The sequence below is a fragment of the Cebidichthys violaceus genome, unplaced genomic scaffold (genome assembly GCF_023349555.1).
Source record: "Cebidichthys violaceus isolate CVI_PGR_0920_01 unplaced genomic scaffold, fCebVio1.0.p SCAF_73, whole genome shotgun sequence".
Lineage (NCBI taxonomy): Eukaryota > Metazoa > Chordata > Actinopteri > Perciformes > Stichaeidae > Cebidichthys > Cebidichthys violaceus.
The window spans coordinates 455,593-474,971 of record NW_027176957.1 but is presented as its reverse complement, the minus strand read 5'-3'; the positions used below and the strand labels follow the sequence as shown (position 1 = coordinate 474,971).

At 39.9% G+C, this 19,379-nt stretch overlaps 2 protein-coding genes across 10 annotated transcripts in view; one reads left to right on the top strand and one right to left on the bottom strand.

The window, feature by feature from the left end:
• Window positions 1–18,634, top strand: part of LOC137892010 (collagen alpha-1(XIV) chain-like) — a 135,696-nt gene extending 117,062 nt beyond the window's left edge. For 4 of the 8 annotated variants that reach the window (XM_068736894.1, XM_068736895.1, XM_068736898.1 and 1 more), the window contains 11 exons: window positions 4,898–4,993; window positions 5,240–5,293; window positions 7,077–7,130; window positions 8,014–8,067; window positions 8,577–8,648; window positions 11,481–11,516; window positions 12,736–12,802; window positions 13,433–13,621; window positions 13,762–13,839; window positions 13,926–14,081; window positions 17,835–18,634. In XM_068736894.1, the coding sequence (XP_068592995.1) occupies window positions 4,898–4,993; window positions 5,240–5,293; window positions 7,077–7,130; window positions 8,014–8,067; window positions 8,577–8,648; window positions 11,481–11,516; window positions 12,736–12,802; window positions 13,433–13,621; window positions 13,762–13,839; window positions 13,926–14,081; window positions 17,835–18,124 (1,146 nt within the window). In that variant the 3' untranslated portion in view covers window positions 18,125–18,634. Of the gene's footprint in view, window positions 1–4,897; window positions 4,994–5,239; window positions 5,294–7,076; window positions 7,131–8,013; window positions 8,068–8,576; window positions 8,649–11,480; window positions 11,517–12,735; window positions 12,803–13,432; window positions 13,622–13,761; window positions 13,840–13,925; window positions 14,082–16,038 lie in introns of all 8 variants that reach the window. The other 4 variants (XM_068736897.1, XM_068736896.1, XM_068736900.1 and 1 more) reach the window with 3 other exon arrangements.
• On the bottom strand, window positions 161–3,971 carry LOC137892012 (C-type lectin domain family 4 member C-like). Of its 2 annotated transcripts, none has more exons than XM_068736901.1 (6): window positions 3,815–3,971; window positions 2,380–2,499; window positions 2,166–2,288; window positions 1,733–1,866; window positions 884–996; window positions 161–794 (listed from the first exon to the last, which is right to left on the bottom strand). In XM_068736901.1, the coding sequence occupies exons 1-6, from the start codon at window positions 3,969–3,971 to the stop codon at window positions 656–658; spliced, it is 786 nt and encodes a 261-aa protein (XP_068593002.1). In that variant the 3' UTR covers window positions 161–655. The 2 variants fall into 2 exon arrangements, with proteins under 2 accessions (XP_068593002.1, XP_068593003.1); XM_068736902.1 differs by having other exon boundaries at window positions 1,733–1,857.
• Window positions 18,635–19,379: the final 745 nt, after the last annotated feature.

Below are 19,379 nucleotides of genomic sequence, written 5' to 3'. Positions count from 1 at the left end.
GGAGTGAGACACACTGCTCCTTTAAACCTGGTTTCGGTGGCACCCTACCACCGCTGAGCCAAATCTTAAAATAGTTCACTGATACAGGGTTTGTATCTAGACGATCAAGAATATGAGATATGAGTTAACGGTTCCACACGCGAGAGTAATCAAAGCTTAATGAGGCGTATAACTTCTGTTTATTAGATGCCACAGAAAACAAACATAAAATACAACACATATCCACAATCACTGATGAATCTGCAGGATGAAACAATACAAATTAATCCATAAACAAGAACAATCCCCACTTACTAAATGTAGCTCTTTAGCTAACAGAACCCCGAAACCAAAAGCAAATATAGACGAAACGAATAAAGAATAAAAGAATAAAGAACAACTAAACCCGGCCCGATCCCAAGACCACAGATCTAGTGCCTCTCTGTGAAGCTGTGTCAGTGAAAGGAACCCAAACGCAGAGGTTCTAGAGTCAACAATGGACATCTACAGAGAGAACAGTGGCCAGCTGTTTACAGCTTCTGTAGAATTGGGAACAAAGGAAAACAGTGCACCCTGGGTAACGGCGGAGGACGTTACAAACACACAAGAAAATCTCCGTAACGAGCAGATGGCCGTGACATCCACACAGAAATGAAGTCAGGATCACATTTACATGTTAGACTTGATTGATCTGTTTCTCACAGATCCATCGTTTGGATCCATTGTTGGTTTGTTCCCATGTTCCTTCAGGACCAACAAAAGCTCTGGACCTGGAACCGTACATAGGGTTTACATTCACGTTGGTCTTCCAGGGCCTGTAGAACAAACGCTGTGTTGTTAAACAAAACACATTATTCATATAAAGATAAAGTTATTGTGCTTCGATACTCCGATAAAATCTCACCAATATGATGATTTGGATCCGTCCACCCATTCCCATTCCTCGGACTGACCACTGATCACTGGCTGCAGACCGATCCAGGAAGCATCAGGTTTATTCAGCTTGCTGACAAAATCCTGAAAATGTTGTAAAAAATAATAATAATAATTTGCACAGGCATGTTGCACAGACATGTTGCACAGACATGTTGCATGTGCACAGACATGTTGCATGTGCACAGACATGTTGCATGTGCACAGGCATGTTGCACAGACATGTTGCATGTGCACAGACATGTTGCATGTGCACAGACATGTTGCATGTGCACAGGCATGTTGCACAGACATGTTGCACAGACATGTTGCATGTGCACAGACATGTTGCACAGACATGTTGCATGTGCACAGACATGTTGCACAGACATGTTGCATGTGCACAGGCATGTTGCACAGGCATGTTGCACAGGCATGTTGCACAGGCATGTTGCACAGACATGTTGCACAGACATGTTGCACAGACATGTTGCACAGACATGTTGCATGTGCACAGGCATGTTGCACAGGCATGTTGCACAGGCATGTTGCACAGACATGTTGCACAGACATGTTGCATGTGCACAGACATGTTGCACAGACATGTTGCATGTGCACAGGCATGTTGCACAGACATGTTGCACAGACATGTTGCACAGACATGTTGCATGTGCACAGACATGTTGCACAGACATGTTGCACAGACATGTTGCACAGACATGTTGCATGTGCACAGACATGTTGCACAGACATGTTGCACAGACATGTTGCATGTGCACAGGCATGTTGCACAGACATGTTGCACAGACATGTTGCACAGACATGTTGCACAGACACTCACCTGTTCGTCTCTGCCGTCTATCACCACCAGATCTGCTCCTCTGCTCTGACAGTCTCTCCGGCTCTCTGTCCAGTTTTTCATCTCAGTAGATTTGTAGTAATAACTGCATTGGAATCTCTTCCATTCTGCATTCACTGAAGTGTTTTAGTGACAGATTTCAAATCATTTAATGACAAACACATTGAGATTTAACACTAGAATCAGTAAAAATGTACCCGAGGCTGATATGTGATTGTGTGGAACTTTGTCCCTCAGTCCGTGACTCTTCATAAACGTGTGTTATGTAGCACCGCTATTGTAGATTCCATAGAAGACAAGCCAGCAGGAAGGTAGTGGCCAAACCTTTAAATTACAATTCATGGGTCCATCACATGATGATGCCATGTGACCCCAAAACATAGTGCTAAAGAGTTCCGTTTCGAACGTGTCTCACCTGTGATGTCCCCCTGTGTCTGGTTTCCGGTCTCCTGTGACTGGCGGTGCTGTTTGCTCAGGTTGTCGTATCTGGTCTGCAGCTCCTTGTACCTCTCGCTGAGCTCCAAAGTGATGGAAGCATCTGGTGAAAAGATGCAGTGCGGTGATGTGAAATCAAGGTTTTTTGAGGGGACGTTTAAGACACGACATCATAATAAAGAAGAGGTCCTCACAGTGTGTGGACAGGACGATGACTGCAACTCCCAGCAGGACGTAGAGTAAACCCAGAACCAGTGCAGCAGCTCTTAAAAGGCTTCTTTGGACATCTGGAGGATGCTTTTGAGCGTTTGGTCCTGCAGAGGCAAACGGAGAAAACCATCTGATTAAAGCATGTTGAGCCTTTCCTCCTTCAGGTCAGCACAAACAAGAATAAAGACCAACAAGGATTCATTTTTTAAACCTGATTAAATCACGGTTTAACTTTAAATTATGTTGCACCAAAAATGAATTCTATTTTTACTCTAAATCTAGATAAAACTTTATTCTGTTGCACCAAAACGTAAAAACCTCATCCTGTGTTAACTTTAAATTTACACTTGAGGAGGTTTAACTTTTAAAAAAGCTGCTTTTTTAGATGGAATAATCGAGTTCCTTAAAGAAAGTTAATGGACCAACTTAAACCAGTTGAGTTTTATGATGCTGCTGCAGCTGAATATCTCTCAAGATACCGGTTCAGCAATGAAACTGTTCTGGAGAAGAACAGCAAGATTAAATCAAAAGTCTGTTTTTTCTTTACTGTGAAAAAGTGTTTTTTATCTTCTCTTATTTGTCCGTATTGCTCCATTAATTCAACCAACAAGTTTGTAAAGCTAGATTCAAAAAAGGGCCTTTCAACCCGATAAGCCACGCCCCAAAAGTAAATGTAATCATTTTAATGTGGGTAAGCAAACATCACATTCATTAAACTCTATAACTTGGATTAACTAATCAGATATTAGTTTATTTATAGAGCTCAACCTGGATTCACTCATTTTTAAACCTAGTTTTGCTAAACTCTGATTAGAATTAATATTTGATTAAATTAGTATTCGTAGTGCAACCCAGTGTTAATGTTAGACGTGAGAACGTCATCACAGGAAACGACCCCAAACTGTTCAAACATGAAGAGACAAATATCTGATCTTCATCACTTCCTCAGCGTGAAAACTGAACATGAGCGGAGAGCAAATGTAATCGTTTCACACCAATAAAATAAGACACAAGGTGCATATTAATGAACAATAATGAAACCACAACTGTAAAACAATTTAACATTTTTTCACAAAGGTTAATACTTGATTTTATTTATTTATTTTGCACACATGTGCGTTTAAATTGTCACACATTTAGTCGATATGTGCACTAAAATGCAGATTGCGCTAAAAAGCTAGCAAGGAATGAAGAGAAAATTGTATAAAAATTCAAAGATAAAATAGTAAATTATAAATTAGTATAAGCATTAAATGCTCAAGTGTGTGTTGATCCTGTGTGAAGGTGGTTCAATGTACATGTAACAGTCAAATATAGCAAATATCCTTATAATAAATTATAAAGTTATCACATTTGCAGCCGGGCCCCTTATCTTAATCTTGTATATTATGTAGCATTTGATTCTCGGTTATTTAATACCTTTGTCCGGTGTTACAACGTGGCTCTCTGTGAAAGCGTCCACGCTGTCGTAGATGTCCACCAGTCTCTCAACCCGCTGTCCTCTGTCCTCTCCGGATCCTTTGCAGAACTTCACGTTCATAGTCAAACTCGGGTCTTCGTAAATGTTCGAAGACATTTTTTGCACCACGAGAGACAACTGAGACGTCTCGGTGTGTCTCTCTCTGCCTGTCAGAAGGAAGTAGTGGCAGGAAAACGCTCACTGCAACATTTTCATCACCGTACGGTAAAAAGCCGCTCGATTAACTGGCCGATTATGGGGTTTTTTTTGTTGTTGTTTTTTTCCGTAATATACACGTATGAGAGCTGCTATCAGAGGTGTGACATGTGGTTTGTCTCATCTGCTAGAAAAAGCACCTAAAGGTGTTCTCAGAATTCAGATGGTTCAGAGATAATGACGTTTAAAAAATCAGACGGAAGAGACGTAAAAGTAGACATTGAGGGAATACGAACGTCGAGTAATGGATCAAACACAGAAGTTAATAAAAGAAGATGTCCTTGTTTTTAACATGAAGACGTGTGTACTTTGACTAAAATGTTTGCTACGGACGTGACTGATTCTGTTATCGTCACTACCGTCATTTATTTCTTCACATATCAGATGATAAAATGAAATGAAGGAAGCTTGAGATATGACTCTCTCTCTCTCTCGTTAGCTCCTGGACCACGAATCAGCTCATCATAGAAACCACTTCCTTCTTCACCTCAAAGCACAGAACACATCATTTCCTTGCTCTATAAAGTTGCAATACTTATTCTAGTGACCTTTTATTTTTGTAATTTTTAGTCTTGCAAAATTCTGTTTGATATCCGTGCTGTTTTAATCTTGCTCTGTGACGCGCTTTGGGCTGATTGTTTGTGTGAAAGTTTCTGTATGAATAAAGTTGGGTGTTGAACTGTTGAGATTAGCCAATCAGCAGTAAGTCTTCGGGACGGTGTTGAACACATGACCAGTCGACGGCAGTGTCCTCTCAGGTTTAAACAAGCCTGAACACGTGCCGACGGTCCGTCTTTAACGCGTCCTCTCCCTCCGTCTCTCTCCAGGGCCCAACTGGTCCAGTAGGTGATGCAGGTGTACCAGGACCTCAGGGACCCCAGGGACTACAGGGACACAGTGGACGCTCCATCATAGGACCCCCAGTAAGACATCCAGTCTCCCACTGTAATCGATACTTGGACTTTCTCCATTTAATTTTATATGCTTTTATTTTGAAAATAAATGTTCATGTTTGCTATTCATAGTCATTTTTACAGATGCCATTCATGTTCTAAATATGTGAAAAACAGTATTTTTTTATGCTGTTGCAGCAGTTTATTTAGTAAACTTTGTGTTATATTAACAATATCCATACAATCAGAAAAAAAGGTATATTTCTTTATCTGCAGGGAGGTCAAGGAGAGCAAGGACAGAAAGGTGAAGCTGGACAACAAGGAACGCAGGTGAGAAAAAACAAATCAGAAATCAAACATACAGATTTTCATGTTCAAGTTAAATTGCTGGGTTTCGTCTGCATACATGTGAATGTCGTACTTTTAATTATGAATCTTTATCAAATCAGGCTCATGTTAATAAGACACCAAATGTCTACAGTTACTTGTAGCTGCTCGCTACTTCACTTTACAACATCAGGACCAAACTTACCAAACTTATTTATGTAGAATTCAGATTTCCACCTTGTTTGGGGTTGATGGCGAGCCGGTACTTTGTAGAATTGTATTTTGATGAGTTTTAGTCGGTTAGTGACTGAACGTTGGGCAGTTGTCTGTTTCACAACAGTATGTTGCTTGAAAAGAGCCTCCCACAAGTGATTACGGCTCCACAGTAAATTACGACTAATATGACCTTTTGGAAGCAAATAGTTGTCCGATTTTGAATAATGGTGCCATTTGCAAAAGGTTGATTTCTCTTGTTTGAATCTATTTCTGTTCCCTGAGTTTGTGACACTACAGCTAGATTCAACCTCACAGCGTTTACGGGAATGTTTTCTGCTTTTTTCTTTTTGTTGCCATGTTTGCCTTCAGAGTTGATCGTACAGGAAGCAATGCAACAAAGATGACCAGTTGAAATCTAACCAGGGACATTGTAGTTATACATGCGTCCTGGGAAGCACATGGAAAATTAAAGGAAATTTGAATGCCCTGGAATATTATTTCAACATTCTCCTGTTTTTCAAAGAGCAGATATCCCGAAAACGTATAACAAAGCCATCTGAAAGGGCTATGTTCAGGATCATATTCAAATGGTTTATGGACCAGAGTTACCATTAGGTCACCTACGTAACTATGCTACGTTACTTACGCAATGTAGTAACGCTACATTGCTTTACTATGTTACGTATGCAACGGAGCAACGGTGTGTAAAGCCATGTGATGCAACTATGCTACATCGTAACGTAACATAGCATTACTACGTTACTACGTTGCTATAATCTAGTATTGTTATGTAACCAACATAACTATGCTACATTACGTAAGATAGGTTACGTACGCAACATAGTAACGGTATGTAATTTCATGTGACCTATGCTACGTTACGTAAGCTACATTACGTAGACGACATAGTAACGTTGCATTGCCTAAGCTACGTTATAGCTACGTAGTAACGTAACATAGCATTACTACATTACTGTGTTGCCATAATGTAGTATCGCTATGTAACCTTACGTAACCAACATAACTAAGCTACATTACGTAAGCTACATTACGTAGGCGACGTAGTAACGTTACACAACGTTGCTATGTTAAGTACGCAACGTAGTAAGGATATGTCATGTCATGTGACCTATCCAACTATGCTACCTTACGTAAGCTATATTAGGTAAGCTACGTTACGTAAGCAACGTAGTAACGTAACATAGCATTACTACGTTACTACGTTGCCTTAATATAGTGGCAACTTTACTTAACCAACATAACTGTACTACATTACGTAAGTGACGTAGTAACGGTATGTAGCGTTACGTAACATAGCTTACGTAACTTTATGCAATGTTACGCAACTTAAAATAAGTTGATGATAGTGTTTACACAGTTTGACGCATACGAGGAGTTGGGAGTGAGAACGGGCTGTCATTTCACTGTCCAAGTGCTGCTGTTCAACCAGTCACATGTGTCAAGTTTTTATATATATATATATAAACTTAAAAAATATATGAGATGACGATATTTATTAAATGTAGATTAGGACTTTAGATGTGAATGTGACTTTTGGTGTTTTTTTCAGGGAATAACTGGCAGACCTGGAGGTCCAGGCAGAGATGGACCAGCTGGATCCAGAGTGAGTCACCTCGCAATTATTACTGTCAATGTGTGCAATGTGGTGGTAGTGGTGGGGGGGGGGGACACCTTGACTGACCCTTCAGAAATCGAAACCTCTCTTTAGATATTCATTTAGTTTTCAATCTAAATCTGGATTTAATTTAATTCTGTTGCACCAAAACTTTAAACCCCAATTTTAACTGTAATCCGCCCGAATCAACTTTAAACTTTCACGTACGGGAGATTTAACTTCAGGGACAGACTCAACCCAGTTGAGTTTCATGATGCTGCTGAATTTCTGTTTCATTTAACTTGCTTTTTAGTGAGCTAGCTAATTTGTGCAAGCCAGCATCATATCGATTAATCTCTATTTATTTTTGGTTTAAACTCTGATTACTAAACAGAGATTAAGATTTTTTTATGCTTCATTTTAAACCTAGTTTTGCTGAACTCTGATCTAAGAACTCAGACTTAATCTAGTTTATCTAGAATCTAGATATTCCTAGATTAAATGAGTCCTTGTTCGTGCAAAACAATTTATTTTAGCACAACGTCGGCAGTAAAGGACTTGTTTTCAGAGTCCAGTATTTCACATTGTACTAAGTCGTTACACTTAGTAGTAGTATTACACTTTGGATATTACAAGTGGAATCATGTACTACTTCACTCTACAACCATTACTCTTGTATCTACTGCATCACTATTGTACTTCTATCAGCTGTACTAATACTTCTAGCGCTAACTATATTTCTACTACAGCTACTTCCACATATACTACGTCTCCCACCAATGATTTCAACACATTTCAAACCCTATTTAGAAACTACTCGATGAGACGAGCGATGAAACTACCAGAAGGAGCGTCTTCCTAAATACGTCTTGTATTTTTGTCTCCTCCACAGGGACTGCCGGGTAAAGACGGGCCGCCAGGCAGACCGGGTCCCTCAGGATCTATCGTGAGTGCAGGTTTTAAATGTCGACTTTTTGCTCATCTGTTGTGTTTGTGATTCTCCTTCTGGACACCTGAAGGTTGATTTTAATTGGAGCTGTGACTGGAGGAGATAATTATGCAGCTTTTGGGGCGTTTTTCTTTGTCTTCCAGGTAAAGATGCTTAAAGTTGAGCAGTAAACAGGAGAGCGAGTGAAGACTCGACGCTGTCTTCTTCTTCTTCTTGTTTTTTCTAACATCGCACCGATCCAAATTGCACATTCCTGTAAAATCACCTTAAAGCTACGTTTTACTTCCCAAAGCTGCAGAATCAATCGAGAATCAAGCACCGGAGAGTGATTTATTTTTACACCCGTTGATTTTGAAACAGTATAAATTCATATTGAATGTGGGCTTTTATTCTGATCTCTGTTATAACAGTTCACAACTGGAAACACACGACCTTTAACACTATATTTACACGTTTTAGCTTCTTTGTTAAAAGTGGACTCTGATTCTGATTCTGTGTCTCCTCAGGGGACGCCAGGAGGCCCGGGGGCCCAGGGTAACACGGGCCCTTCAGGGAAACAGGGAGATCTGGGACCACCGGTGAGTCTACTTGTGCACCTGTAGAGAAGGTAGAACACGCCTCGCCTGTCTGACAGAAAGCCGCTTCACAAACACAGAGGCTTCTGTAAAAACGTCACGTCAGTCAGGCTTAACGGAGACACACACACACACAAACACACACACACACACACAAAGAGTGTGTGTGTGTGTGTGTGTGTGTGTGTGTGTGTGTGAGTGTGTGTGTGTGTGTCGGAAGGATTAACAGCTTCCTGTCCGGTCTGGTGGTCCACGAGTCTGTCAGTCACACACACACACACACACACTTCCTCTGACTGTTTTCCTAATGCCACTCACTCAACAAAGAAAGACCAACTGATGAGGACAAATCCTCACTTCCTGAACTCTATTTTAACAGGACGAATAGTTTGAACTAATCTTAGTTTCCAGGTTTGTACATCAACTGTAATAATGATCTTTAATCTGTGCAGTAAGCAGTTTAACTCCAGCTGTTTGCTCACTGTTCACACAGTACATGATTCATCTGTATGTCTTAAAGGGGCCGCTAGCTTGGAGCTTTGTTCTAATAAACGAACACGGAAGAGACTCTGAAGCGTCTCAATGTCAAAAGACAGGCTGCAGATTATATTCAGGCGTCACCATGAACACCTTTAGTTCAGTATCAGTGGTGGGTTATCTCCTGCATGCTGTCAATAAATAATAATAATCAATATATTACAAACCCAACAAAGCAAAAAATGAAGTTTACTAGCTATCTATACGAATGACGATCAAAAGACGAGGCAAACAATCCAACCTAAATAAGCAAACATCTAGAATAATTAAAGAATACTACTTAGAATAAAGTAACTAAATACTAACTAGCTCCTACGTTACCGAAATTGAGCTCTGAATGTAAGAGCCACACATCTCCAAAGTACGCGAAAAAACAACGGGATTAAACTACATCAGTGACACAAAAGCTAAACCTCAGTCTCTCAGAGCCATTTATGAACCCTTTCCGTAAGTCAGCATTAGATGCAGACTTTGCCCAAGGGAATTACCCACAATTCATTGCAGTGTGACGTTAAACACGGGGTAACCAGTGGACGCATTGGAGACGTGAACAAAGAGGACGAGACGCGGGTGTTCAGCCTGGAGTATTCAGGGTTTAAGGCCTCAGGGGGGTCAGTAGGACTCCAACCAGGAAGTGGTGACGGTCACGGAACAGAAAATGCGTAAAATAATACACCTATAAGGGTCAAACACGAGGGAGAGTTCCATCATCAAGTCTTATTTTTGAAATGTAGAAGAAGAAGTCTTTTCATCACATGTAGCTCTGCATGTGACCCGCTCTCTGCTTTGACATTCATTCCCTGATTGAATGAAACGCTCGCAGGCGGTGAGTCGCATGTAAACCGGCACCGCCGAAGAACGAATGAGATTCAGTGGGAGGTGAAAACAAACTGCTGACAAATTACTGCCGGGGAAAAAAAAAGAGAGACGTGGTGAAGCATGTAATTACCGCTCCGTGGGTGGAGCGCACAGAGCCGTCCTTAACTAATTACCACACTTCTGTCAATTGCGGGTCTTGATGTGAACTCATCAGAGGAAAAAAAAAAGAGTTCAGGTTTTAGGAAATTTGAACAAAATCATTTTATAATGACTCAAATGAAAGTTAAAGTAAAGTTTGTCAAAATGAAAGAGTCATTTTTTTTTTGTACCATCTGTTGTGTTTAAAGCTCAGATTCTGTCTGGTGAAGGAAACACATTCCTCAAACTCTCTGCTGAAGGTCTAATTTAACTTGTATTTAGATAAAGTCTAAATCCAGACTTAAGTCAGAGTTCTACATGTGTTTACTGGATTGAGCGTCCTGTGGCTTTACTCCAAGGAGAGGTAAATGTGATTTATATGTAGATTTGTTGAGAGTCTCTCTGTGTTTCAGCTGGTTTGTTTGTTAGATTTAACATGACAGATATGTGGAAGCCATAAGAGGAGAGTGATATAAACAAATAAATCTGATCTAAAATGTGAAAAGTCTGATCTAAATTTGAGATCTTTTAGTTTTGTCTTATGACTCAAGAACGGGTGAAAAAAAGGATCATCTTTCGACATTCCTTACATATTTTATTTGTGTTGTACTCATTTGTTGTAATACTCATTTTGGCCACAAGAGGATAAAGTTCACCACTAGTTTATGTTCTGAAGAGGTCTAAAAGCACTCTTACTTTCTCCTCACTGCAGATTATCACAGATTATCACACATTTCTAATAAATTAAAACACACCTGGAAGAAAACACGAATGCCTTTAATCCTGTTTAGAACATGAGGCGGTGGTGCACTTCAGCCTCTTGTGGCCAAAATGAGTATTACAACAACAAACACACCAAAAAGTAACTTGAAGTAACTGTATTTCACCTTTCCATACGTCATAAACACAAAAGTGAAAACAATTTAGATCAGATTTAGAAAAAGGATCAACTTACTATTTTTATTTTATTCGCTCAGATACGTAAAAGCGTCTAAACAGCACGTCCAAACTAGAAAATGCAACTTGATTCAATGCGTTTTACTGCTGCGGTTACAAATTAAGACAAAGTCAACGACGAAAAGATCGTGTCTTAAAAGCAAAACAATAATCATTGAAATCCACAGTTCCCTCCTTGTTACAGAGGCTCAGAGTTAATCAAAGGGACTCAACAAGACGGGAGAAACAACGTAATCCAGACTCGTAAGAGGATTTGTGAGATAGAGAATCCTTCTGCTTCATGTTCATGAATGTACGACGTTCCGTAACATCTGAACCGCTTAAACTTCTCAGTTTTGTTTTGGGGTTTTTTAAATCCTCTTCTCATTGATTCTTCTGTTGCAGGGTATTCCTGGAAGCAAAGGGGAGAGAGGTGAACGGGTAAGTGGTGCCTTTTATTCAAAGATGGAATTAATGAATGACTAAAGTTGCTCTTTTACTCACCCGGCAATGTAGGTTTCCTTCATAACAGAACAAAAAAAAACTAAAACCACTCGCAGATTGTTGAGCAGAGCATGAATGCTTGTTTTTACAACATCCTTTTTTTAAAGGTTTATTCAGGTAAAAATGTGAAATGTGAAATCTACAGGAGTCAAAAAAGACAAATACAGTCAATGGAAAGACCAAAATGGAAGAAAATGGACAATTATTCAGTCAAGTTGACTCAAACTGAGAAAAGTGTGTTCGCTCGAGTTTTAATTACACTAAATAAGTTAAGTTATCTTTAGTTGGGTGTTTGATTTATGTGTTGTAACATTAAGATTTATTCTGTCAGACAGGGAACTTGCTCACTGGCTGTTTGTCTGACACCTAAGTCTGGGTAAACATTAAATATCTTAAATAAAAACTATAAAAATAGAACATGAGTAGAACGGGTATTGAACTGTTTTTCGTGGTCATTTCTTTGGTACAAAAGAAAATTGTTTTATTGCAATCGTTTATGTGATTGTTGTGAGTTGTTTTGGGGTCAACACGCGACAATAAAGGCTGTAAAATGTTACCGCAGCTCAGCAGGAAGAGAACGAACGGAGACGGTTGGCCGGCTAGTTAGCTAGGTAGCTAACGTTAGCTAGCTTGTTAACACTCGCCTCTACTGCAGAGAAGGACAAGCTAACGTTAGCTGCCTAACTAACTAGCTAAGTTGTAATCCATTGATTAATGGCAGACTCTCTGGTAGAGTGTCAGATGTGCATGCTAACATCTCAAGACTTTACCCAACATCTTTAATGACCCTTAGATCTTTGCTGTTTACACTTTCTTTGATTTTATCCCATACTTTTGTCTCTTCTCGCTTTAAAGAGCTTAACGGGTACATTTAAGTGTCAAATCTTAACTCTCAGACTTGGATTTAAGACAAAGACTAAAGGTCTATTTTTAACACAATGCATAGAAAGTGTGATTTAAGAAGTATTTATACACAAACACATTGTGAAATTGATCGATGGTACAGATTGTACAGAACGTAAATTTTTTTGTTAAAAAATACACGTCAGGACACTTTATTTAAAGTTCTGGTCATCAATGTAAATCAGTGCAGAAGGTAAGTCTGTAGATGCCAACAACACAAATATCAACAGACGTTCTGCTCGTGTGTCTTCAGGGTGATCTCCAGTCGACGTCGTCGGTTCAGGCCATCGCCAGGCAGGTCTGTGAGCAGCTGATTCAGAGTGAGTCAAAACACCTTCTGTGTGTGGAGCTTGAGGGACCTGAGACCCGGTTTTTCGGGTCAAGGTTAGGATGGATCTGGTTCTGGTTAGTTTTAGTGGCTAGAGGATGCATCGTCAGCATGGACGGATTAAGAGACAATGGTCCCCTGGACGTAGACATGCAACAAGTCCCACCACCTTTTCTACAGAACGTACCAGACAGCCAGACTTCAGAGTTCTTTAGCTTCTTTTTGTTGTTGTTTGTCTTTTTGTGGTAATTTTGTGTCTCTTTGTGGAACTTTTATGTCTCTTTGTGGTACTTTTATGTCTTTTTGTGGTCGTTTTATTTTCTTTGTAGTTATTTTTTGTGTCTCTTTGTGGTTGTTTTGTGTTTCTTTGTGTTAGTTTTGTGTCTCTTTGTGTCTGTGGTCATTTTGTGTCTTTTTGTGGTCATTTTGTGTCTCGTTGTGGTTGTTTTGTTCCTTTTCAGTTGTTGTGAGTCTCAGTGTGTCTATTTGCAGCTGTTTTGCTTGTCTAGTTGAGTCAGTAAGGAACTTCTCAGGTGTAGAAATAAGGTTTGTGAAACCATAATCCTGAATATTTAATCCGGTTCATCTTTGGAAACACGTCCCCCTTTTTTTCTGTTTTCAGGCCACATGGCACGCTACAACTCCCTCCTGACCCACGTGCCCAGTCCACCGGTGTCCATCCGCACTGTGCCAGGACCCCCGGGAGAGCCTGGCAGACAGGGTGCCCCGGGGCCCCAGGGAGAACAGGGACCCTCAGGAAGACCCGGCTTCCCCGGACAGAACGGACAGAACGGGCAGCCTGGAGAGAGAGGTAAAGGGGTGACCTGAGAGTCACATCATTCATAAATGAATTCCTTGATACAGAAATAAGATGGTTAATAAGATAACACTAACATAAATCCTGTTACAACACTGATGAACGTGTGTGTGTGTGTGTGTGTGTGTATCCAGGTCAATTGGGAGAAAAGGGCGAGAAAGGACCTCAAGGCGTTGGAGTCCAAGGCCCCCGAGGACCTCCAGGACCCCCTGGTAAATTAAACCACACCATTCACCAGAAGCTCTTAATCGGGTCCTCCAGGTGGTTTTCTTACTAACTCCTCCTCCTGTCCTCTCAGGTGCCCAGGGGCAGGGCAGACCTGGCAGCCAGGGCTCATCGGGGCGACCCGGAAATCCTGGGTCTCCCGGTCGGCCCGGTGTCCCCGGACCCGTCGGCTCCGCCGGGCCTCCGGGCTACTGCGACCAGAACTCCTGTGTGGGCTACAATGTTGGAGGTACGTAGGGTCCCTTAAATACATTTTATTATTAAAAAATTATTTAATAATAATAGTTTTTTAATATATTCTCTCCTTGTTATTGATTAGATTAGATCCACTGAGCACCAAGGTTGTTATTAGAGCAACAGAACATTCAAGTAATTTAATTAAAAATCATAAATTACACACTTAGTATTCATGCCTTAGTTCTACTGTGTGTAATTATGACACAAACCAAGTTAATTATAGAAAATATCTAGAATAAAAACCCCACGAGCTCGTTTACATCATGTGGACGTTGTGAAATGTAGAACTGAGCATGAAAAGCTTTTCAATGGCGAGAACGTTTTTTGTTTTTTTTTGGGGGGGGGGGGAATTGAAGGCCGTCGTTTCTTTCACGTTGAAAAGCTGCCGCCGAGTTAAACAGGCTGAAACATGAAACACCATCGAAATCAAATCAAAGTCAGGATGTAGTTCTGAAATGCATAAGGAACGAAATCGTGTTGTATGTTTATGCAATTTTTAAATTTCATTTGTTTCAAGTTCAGCTTGTTTTTTCCCTCTAAAAGTTCCCTAAATGGTCACTTCACCCAAACCATTCAACAGATAAAGCTGTAAACACAAGAAGAACCTGAATGATATATTACTTTTGTTTGTTGTGATTTGGGTGAAGCAGCCCTTTAAGATGCATGTTTCTACTGAGGAACGACATTTTGACCAAACCACTGACTGAACTCTGCATCTTTACACTTGATGACTTGTCTTGTTTGTTAAGGTTCAATGTAAAGATGCTGCATGGAGGGTTTTCTTATTCATATATTTCACTTTTAAACACACCATAACTCTGCACACGTGCAACAAAATGGCAGCTTTTCTATCTGCTACGTGTTGATTTGCTCTCCAGCGTCCAGACCGGTGACATTTTCTCCGCTTTTCGTGGGAAAAGACAGGAAATTATTTCACAGTTAACATCACAGAACTCTCATCCCAAACACAAATCAGCAGATATGACTTTTTAACCCTTGTGCCTCACTTTAAACAAATTTAAACAAATTTACAAACATTTCTTCCATAGTCTTTTATTTAACATTTATTTAACATTTATTATAAAAAGTGCGTCCCCCCCAAAAAACGTTTTGGAAACACTGCTCTAAAGGACAACAATGTCTCCAACAAAAAATTGCATTTAAGTATAAATTAAAATTAAATAATTATTATTTCCCACTTTTAATGAGTTACATTTTTTCCCTTCAATCTTAATCACGACTACTGAATATGAATTTATTTTCAGAATTTAAACCCTCTAAATGTTTGTTGCCATTGCCGTTTTTAATGGAAAAGAAAACACAAAAATATATTATTCTATTATTTTTGCTCCATAGTACAGCAGTGATGCCCCTAGTGGACACCAGGAGAATGACATGTATTTACCCCACAGGGCAAACATGAGAAAATGACTCAAATCTGCTGGAAAATAATAGAATTTTGAAGCCAGGGCTTTTAATCAAAAGCCTGATATAATAGGATGATTGATTTTATGCTGTAATGGATCATTTATTGTGGTTTTAATGGGGACATGTTTGTCCTTACGGGTCTGAGTGATACATGAGTATTATAGAAGCTGAGGTTAAACTTCCAAAATGTATTCCACGTGCATTAGCACAAACAAAATGTCCCTGGTGATGCACAAGGGTTAAACACTGCAACTATATTGATATATATTGAACTATATGATTCATTCTGACAGTTCCATACCTGGAGAAAACCCCAGCATGAGTCACCTTTACCTGTTAAATGCATGATTGTGATAACCCTTGATGTACGTTGAGGTTGAAGGTACGGCTCGCTGCCTGCAGGGCCGTCATGTGAGTAACGTCTGCGTGATGTGATCTTTCCTCTGTCTTTGTGTTTGTGTCCGTCCGTCCGTCATCGCCTCGTTTTTTAACATCTTGCGTCTTCTTTACCCTCGGCTCAGTATTTCAGTGACGACTGAGCCGCTTTCACAAACTCTCAAACAACAGCGGAGGTTGTTTAGCTTTGTCTGCTGCAGGTGATGGAGGTGATGGAGGTCACTGCATCAGCTGACCCTGCCTCTCTCTACAGACACATGATGTAATGTACAGTACCATCTTAAAAAAACATATATAAGACAGGTATAAAGTGGTTTACAGGCAAAAAAAAAACACGACAGGAATGCAAGAAAATAATCTAAATTAAAAAACTAAATTTGAGTTAATTAAAAAAATTGTGCTAGTTTCTTTTATTGGCCCTTCTCATCATGCTGTTCATTTTAACTTAAAGAACCAAAAATGTCAATGTATTCGTCCGTCTCTCAACGCTCTCATTCATGCATTTGTATTTAACATTTGAGTCTTTTCATGGTGAGTGTTAGAACTACAGAATATCAGCAGACGTATTCTTTAATCTTCCCAGACGTTGTCCTGTGAACTCTCACTGACACAATCATCCTCTCCTGACTTTTTCTTCTAGATTAAGATCATCCAACGCCTCCATTTTAAACTACAAGCTTCACTGACTCAATAAAAACTCCTGTAACATTAAAAAAAAAACTCTTTTAAAAAGGCCCCAAAAAATGATCTGCACGACAACTTAATAGAAATGTTGCACGTTGTTTTAACCTTGCGTATGTGGATACCTTTAATTTGAAAAATACCACATGAAAACCTTTAGTTGTGACAATTTGAATGTGAATTAATTCCAATAGTGTATCACGGCCATTGAGTGTACAAAAAAATATGATTACTGAGCCAGGGCGGGGGGGAATATTCCCGGGAAAAAAAAACATAATTTATTTTAAAAAATAAATCACAAAAAACAAAACTTGAATATTCTCTGACACTATTAAGTCATAAATTTGTGAAGGAACCACGTCGCTTATATTATGTCCTCTGAGCGAGGAGAAGGTCCAGAAACAACAAACATCCTTTTCTTTCATGTTCTCTATGTTGTTCTTTTATGAACATAATGCTGACAGCATCAGTCTTTTATTTTGGTCATTATGTTATGTTATGAAATCAGATAAATCCTAAATATTGCTGTTTCTGATGACCTCTCTGACCAGGACAAGAAGGTCCTGGAAGATACATAAACGTGTTTTCTTCCATGTTCTTTCTTTGTTCTTTTATGAAAATGAATAAATAGTAATATAATTCAATGTATTTTGCGGCTCACGGTGGCGTCTGGTTGATCCAAAGTGAAGCGATGTGGTTCCTTCATTAAAGAAAAAAAAAGGTTGTATTATCCCCCTCCCCCGAGCTACGTAATTAAAAAAATATTTTTTATCTACAATGGCCCCAATACACCTTCGTAATTAATAAATAACAAAATCTAATGATTGTTGAAACTTCGACACATTTGCACAAAATTTATCTCACAATAAACTACAAAACTTTTGTTTATTTTTTAACGTTTAATTTGCAGTTGTTAATCCTAAATTCATCCTTCCCTCTAAACTCTGCTTTCAATCCGTAACCTTGGTAACCCTGACTCCGTCACCCCTGGTAACTCCTGGTAACCCCTGGTAACCCTTGGTAACCCCTGGTAACCCTTGTCCCTCTGTGTTTCTCACTCCTTCCCTCTTCCTGTCTCACTAACCCAATCAAAACCCCCAACGATCCGATCCAAAACGTTGCTTCCTGTGGTGGCGGGGGGGTCGGCCATCTTTGTTTTTTGGGCTCTCACTGACTTTCTGCCTGTGTGACCGGCTGCCCTCGCTGGCCTCGCTGCCCTGGTTTTGGTTTGGCAACGCAGAGGGTGAGGATGTCACTGACCGCGGCGCTGTCCCCGCAGTCCAACTGCCACCCAACGTCTTCCAGAACTACGGGGAGGCCGAGGAGGACGACCCCTACCGCTACTACGAGCCCAACTACCCAGCGCCGCGGCCCGTGGCGCCCGACGACCCGGCGCTCCAACAGGACGACATCGACCTGAGGTCCCCCGGCGTCCACCGCATCTCCCGGAGCCTGGAGGGGGAGGAAGTGAGGGTCGGGCCGAAGAGGAGGCTAAAGAGAGCAGCGAAGACGCCGCATGGACTAATTTAATGAGGAGGAGGTGATCGGAGGCCGCTCGCTGTTTCTGATTGGGCGGTTTGGAGTAACGGACTAATCAACAAGTGCCTGATGTAGAGGATTTCTTATGGACATTGTAGAGGGGACGGGGTGGGGGTTATCAGGTCGGGACTATTTGAACTCATCTATGCTTTTGAATTACTCCAAGAAAACAGGTTTGATTCATTTTTTGTCGTCTCTTGTCCCGGTAAGTCGTCTCAAAATGGATTCAGCTTAACGTTGTTTCTATATGTCACAGTCCCACGGCGTCTCTCCGTTAACGGGTTTGTCATCGGGGTTGATTGGAGAAAAGGAAGCCGGTCCTGTTTGTCACCTTTCAGTTCTGCTGTTTTGTCATTTACCTGGTTGGTTAAGTGCCTCCTGATCATCCTGCTCGAAGATTCTGGAAGAAATGTTAAAAATGCAGAAATGCAAACGCTGCAACAAAGCATTTATACACAGAGACACGTGCAGGTTACAGCGAACTAACGAGCAACGTTGTCACTCTTTATGTCTTTATATATATATATATATATATATACATATATATATATATATATATACATATATATATATATATATATATATATATATATATGTATATGTATCTTTACTTTTACTTTAAATTGTATGACTGCAGAGTGAACATCGTGACAAATAAAAAAGGTTCAACATTTGGATTTTATGCATCGATGAGAAATTAAAAAGGTTGAAGCTGTAACTGTTAACTCATGTATATCTGTCAGGGACGATAAAGAAATGATGAAAAATGTAAAAGAGATTTTTTGTACAAGATTTAGCGGCTAGCTCGACATTTATACAACATAATAAATACTGATCTATTATGCATTTAAATTCACCAACACGACACAAGATAAGTATTTGTTTTTGTTTACTAAATACTGAAATTATAAAGTCACACACGTTACAACCGAGGTGCTAACGGGTAACACCGCCTCAAACCACCGACTGTAAATATAAAGATTATTTTCTCTCTCCGTAAACAAACTAAATAAGAAAGTGCGATTTTATGCCGATGATTCAACGGAAAATATCACAAATTTTTGACCAAACAACAAGAAGTGAAACATTTCTAGTCGAAACCTGCGTCTTAATAATTAATTCTTTAACGTTTTATTGTTTTATTGTTTTAAAGGCTCCTAAACTCTTTAACCAAGAAGTTTCCATCTTCACAACAAAAAGAAACAAAAACGTTTATTTATGTCAAGTTCTGCATGTTTTCTGTTTC

Bases quoted from the DNA above. Each gene is read 5' to 3' on its own strand.
- LOC137892012 (XM_068736901.1), bottom strand. From the start codon at position 3,971: ATGTCTTCGAACATTTACGAAGACCCGAGTTTGACTATGAACGTGAAG. The intron at 2,500-3,814 runs GTATTAAATAAC...TTGCCTCTGCAG, and splicing joins CGTTGTAACACCGGACAAAG to GACCAAACGCTCAAAAGCAT. The intron at 997-1,732 runs GTGAGTGTCTGT...CAACATTTTCAG, and splicing joins TAGACGGCAGAGACGAACAG to GATTTTGTCAGCAAGCTGAA.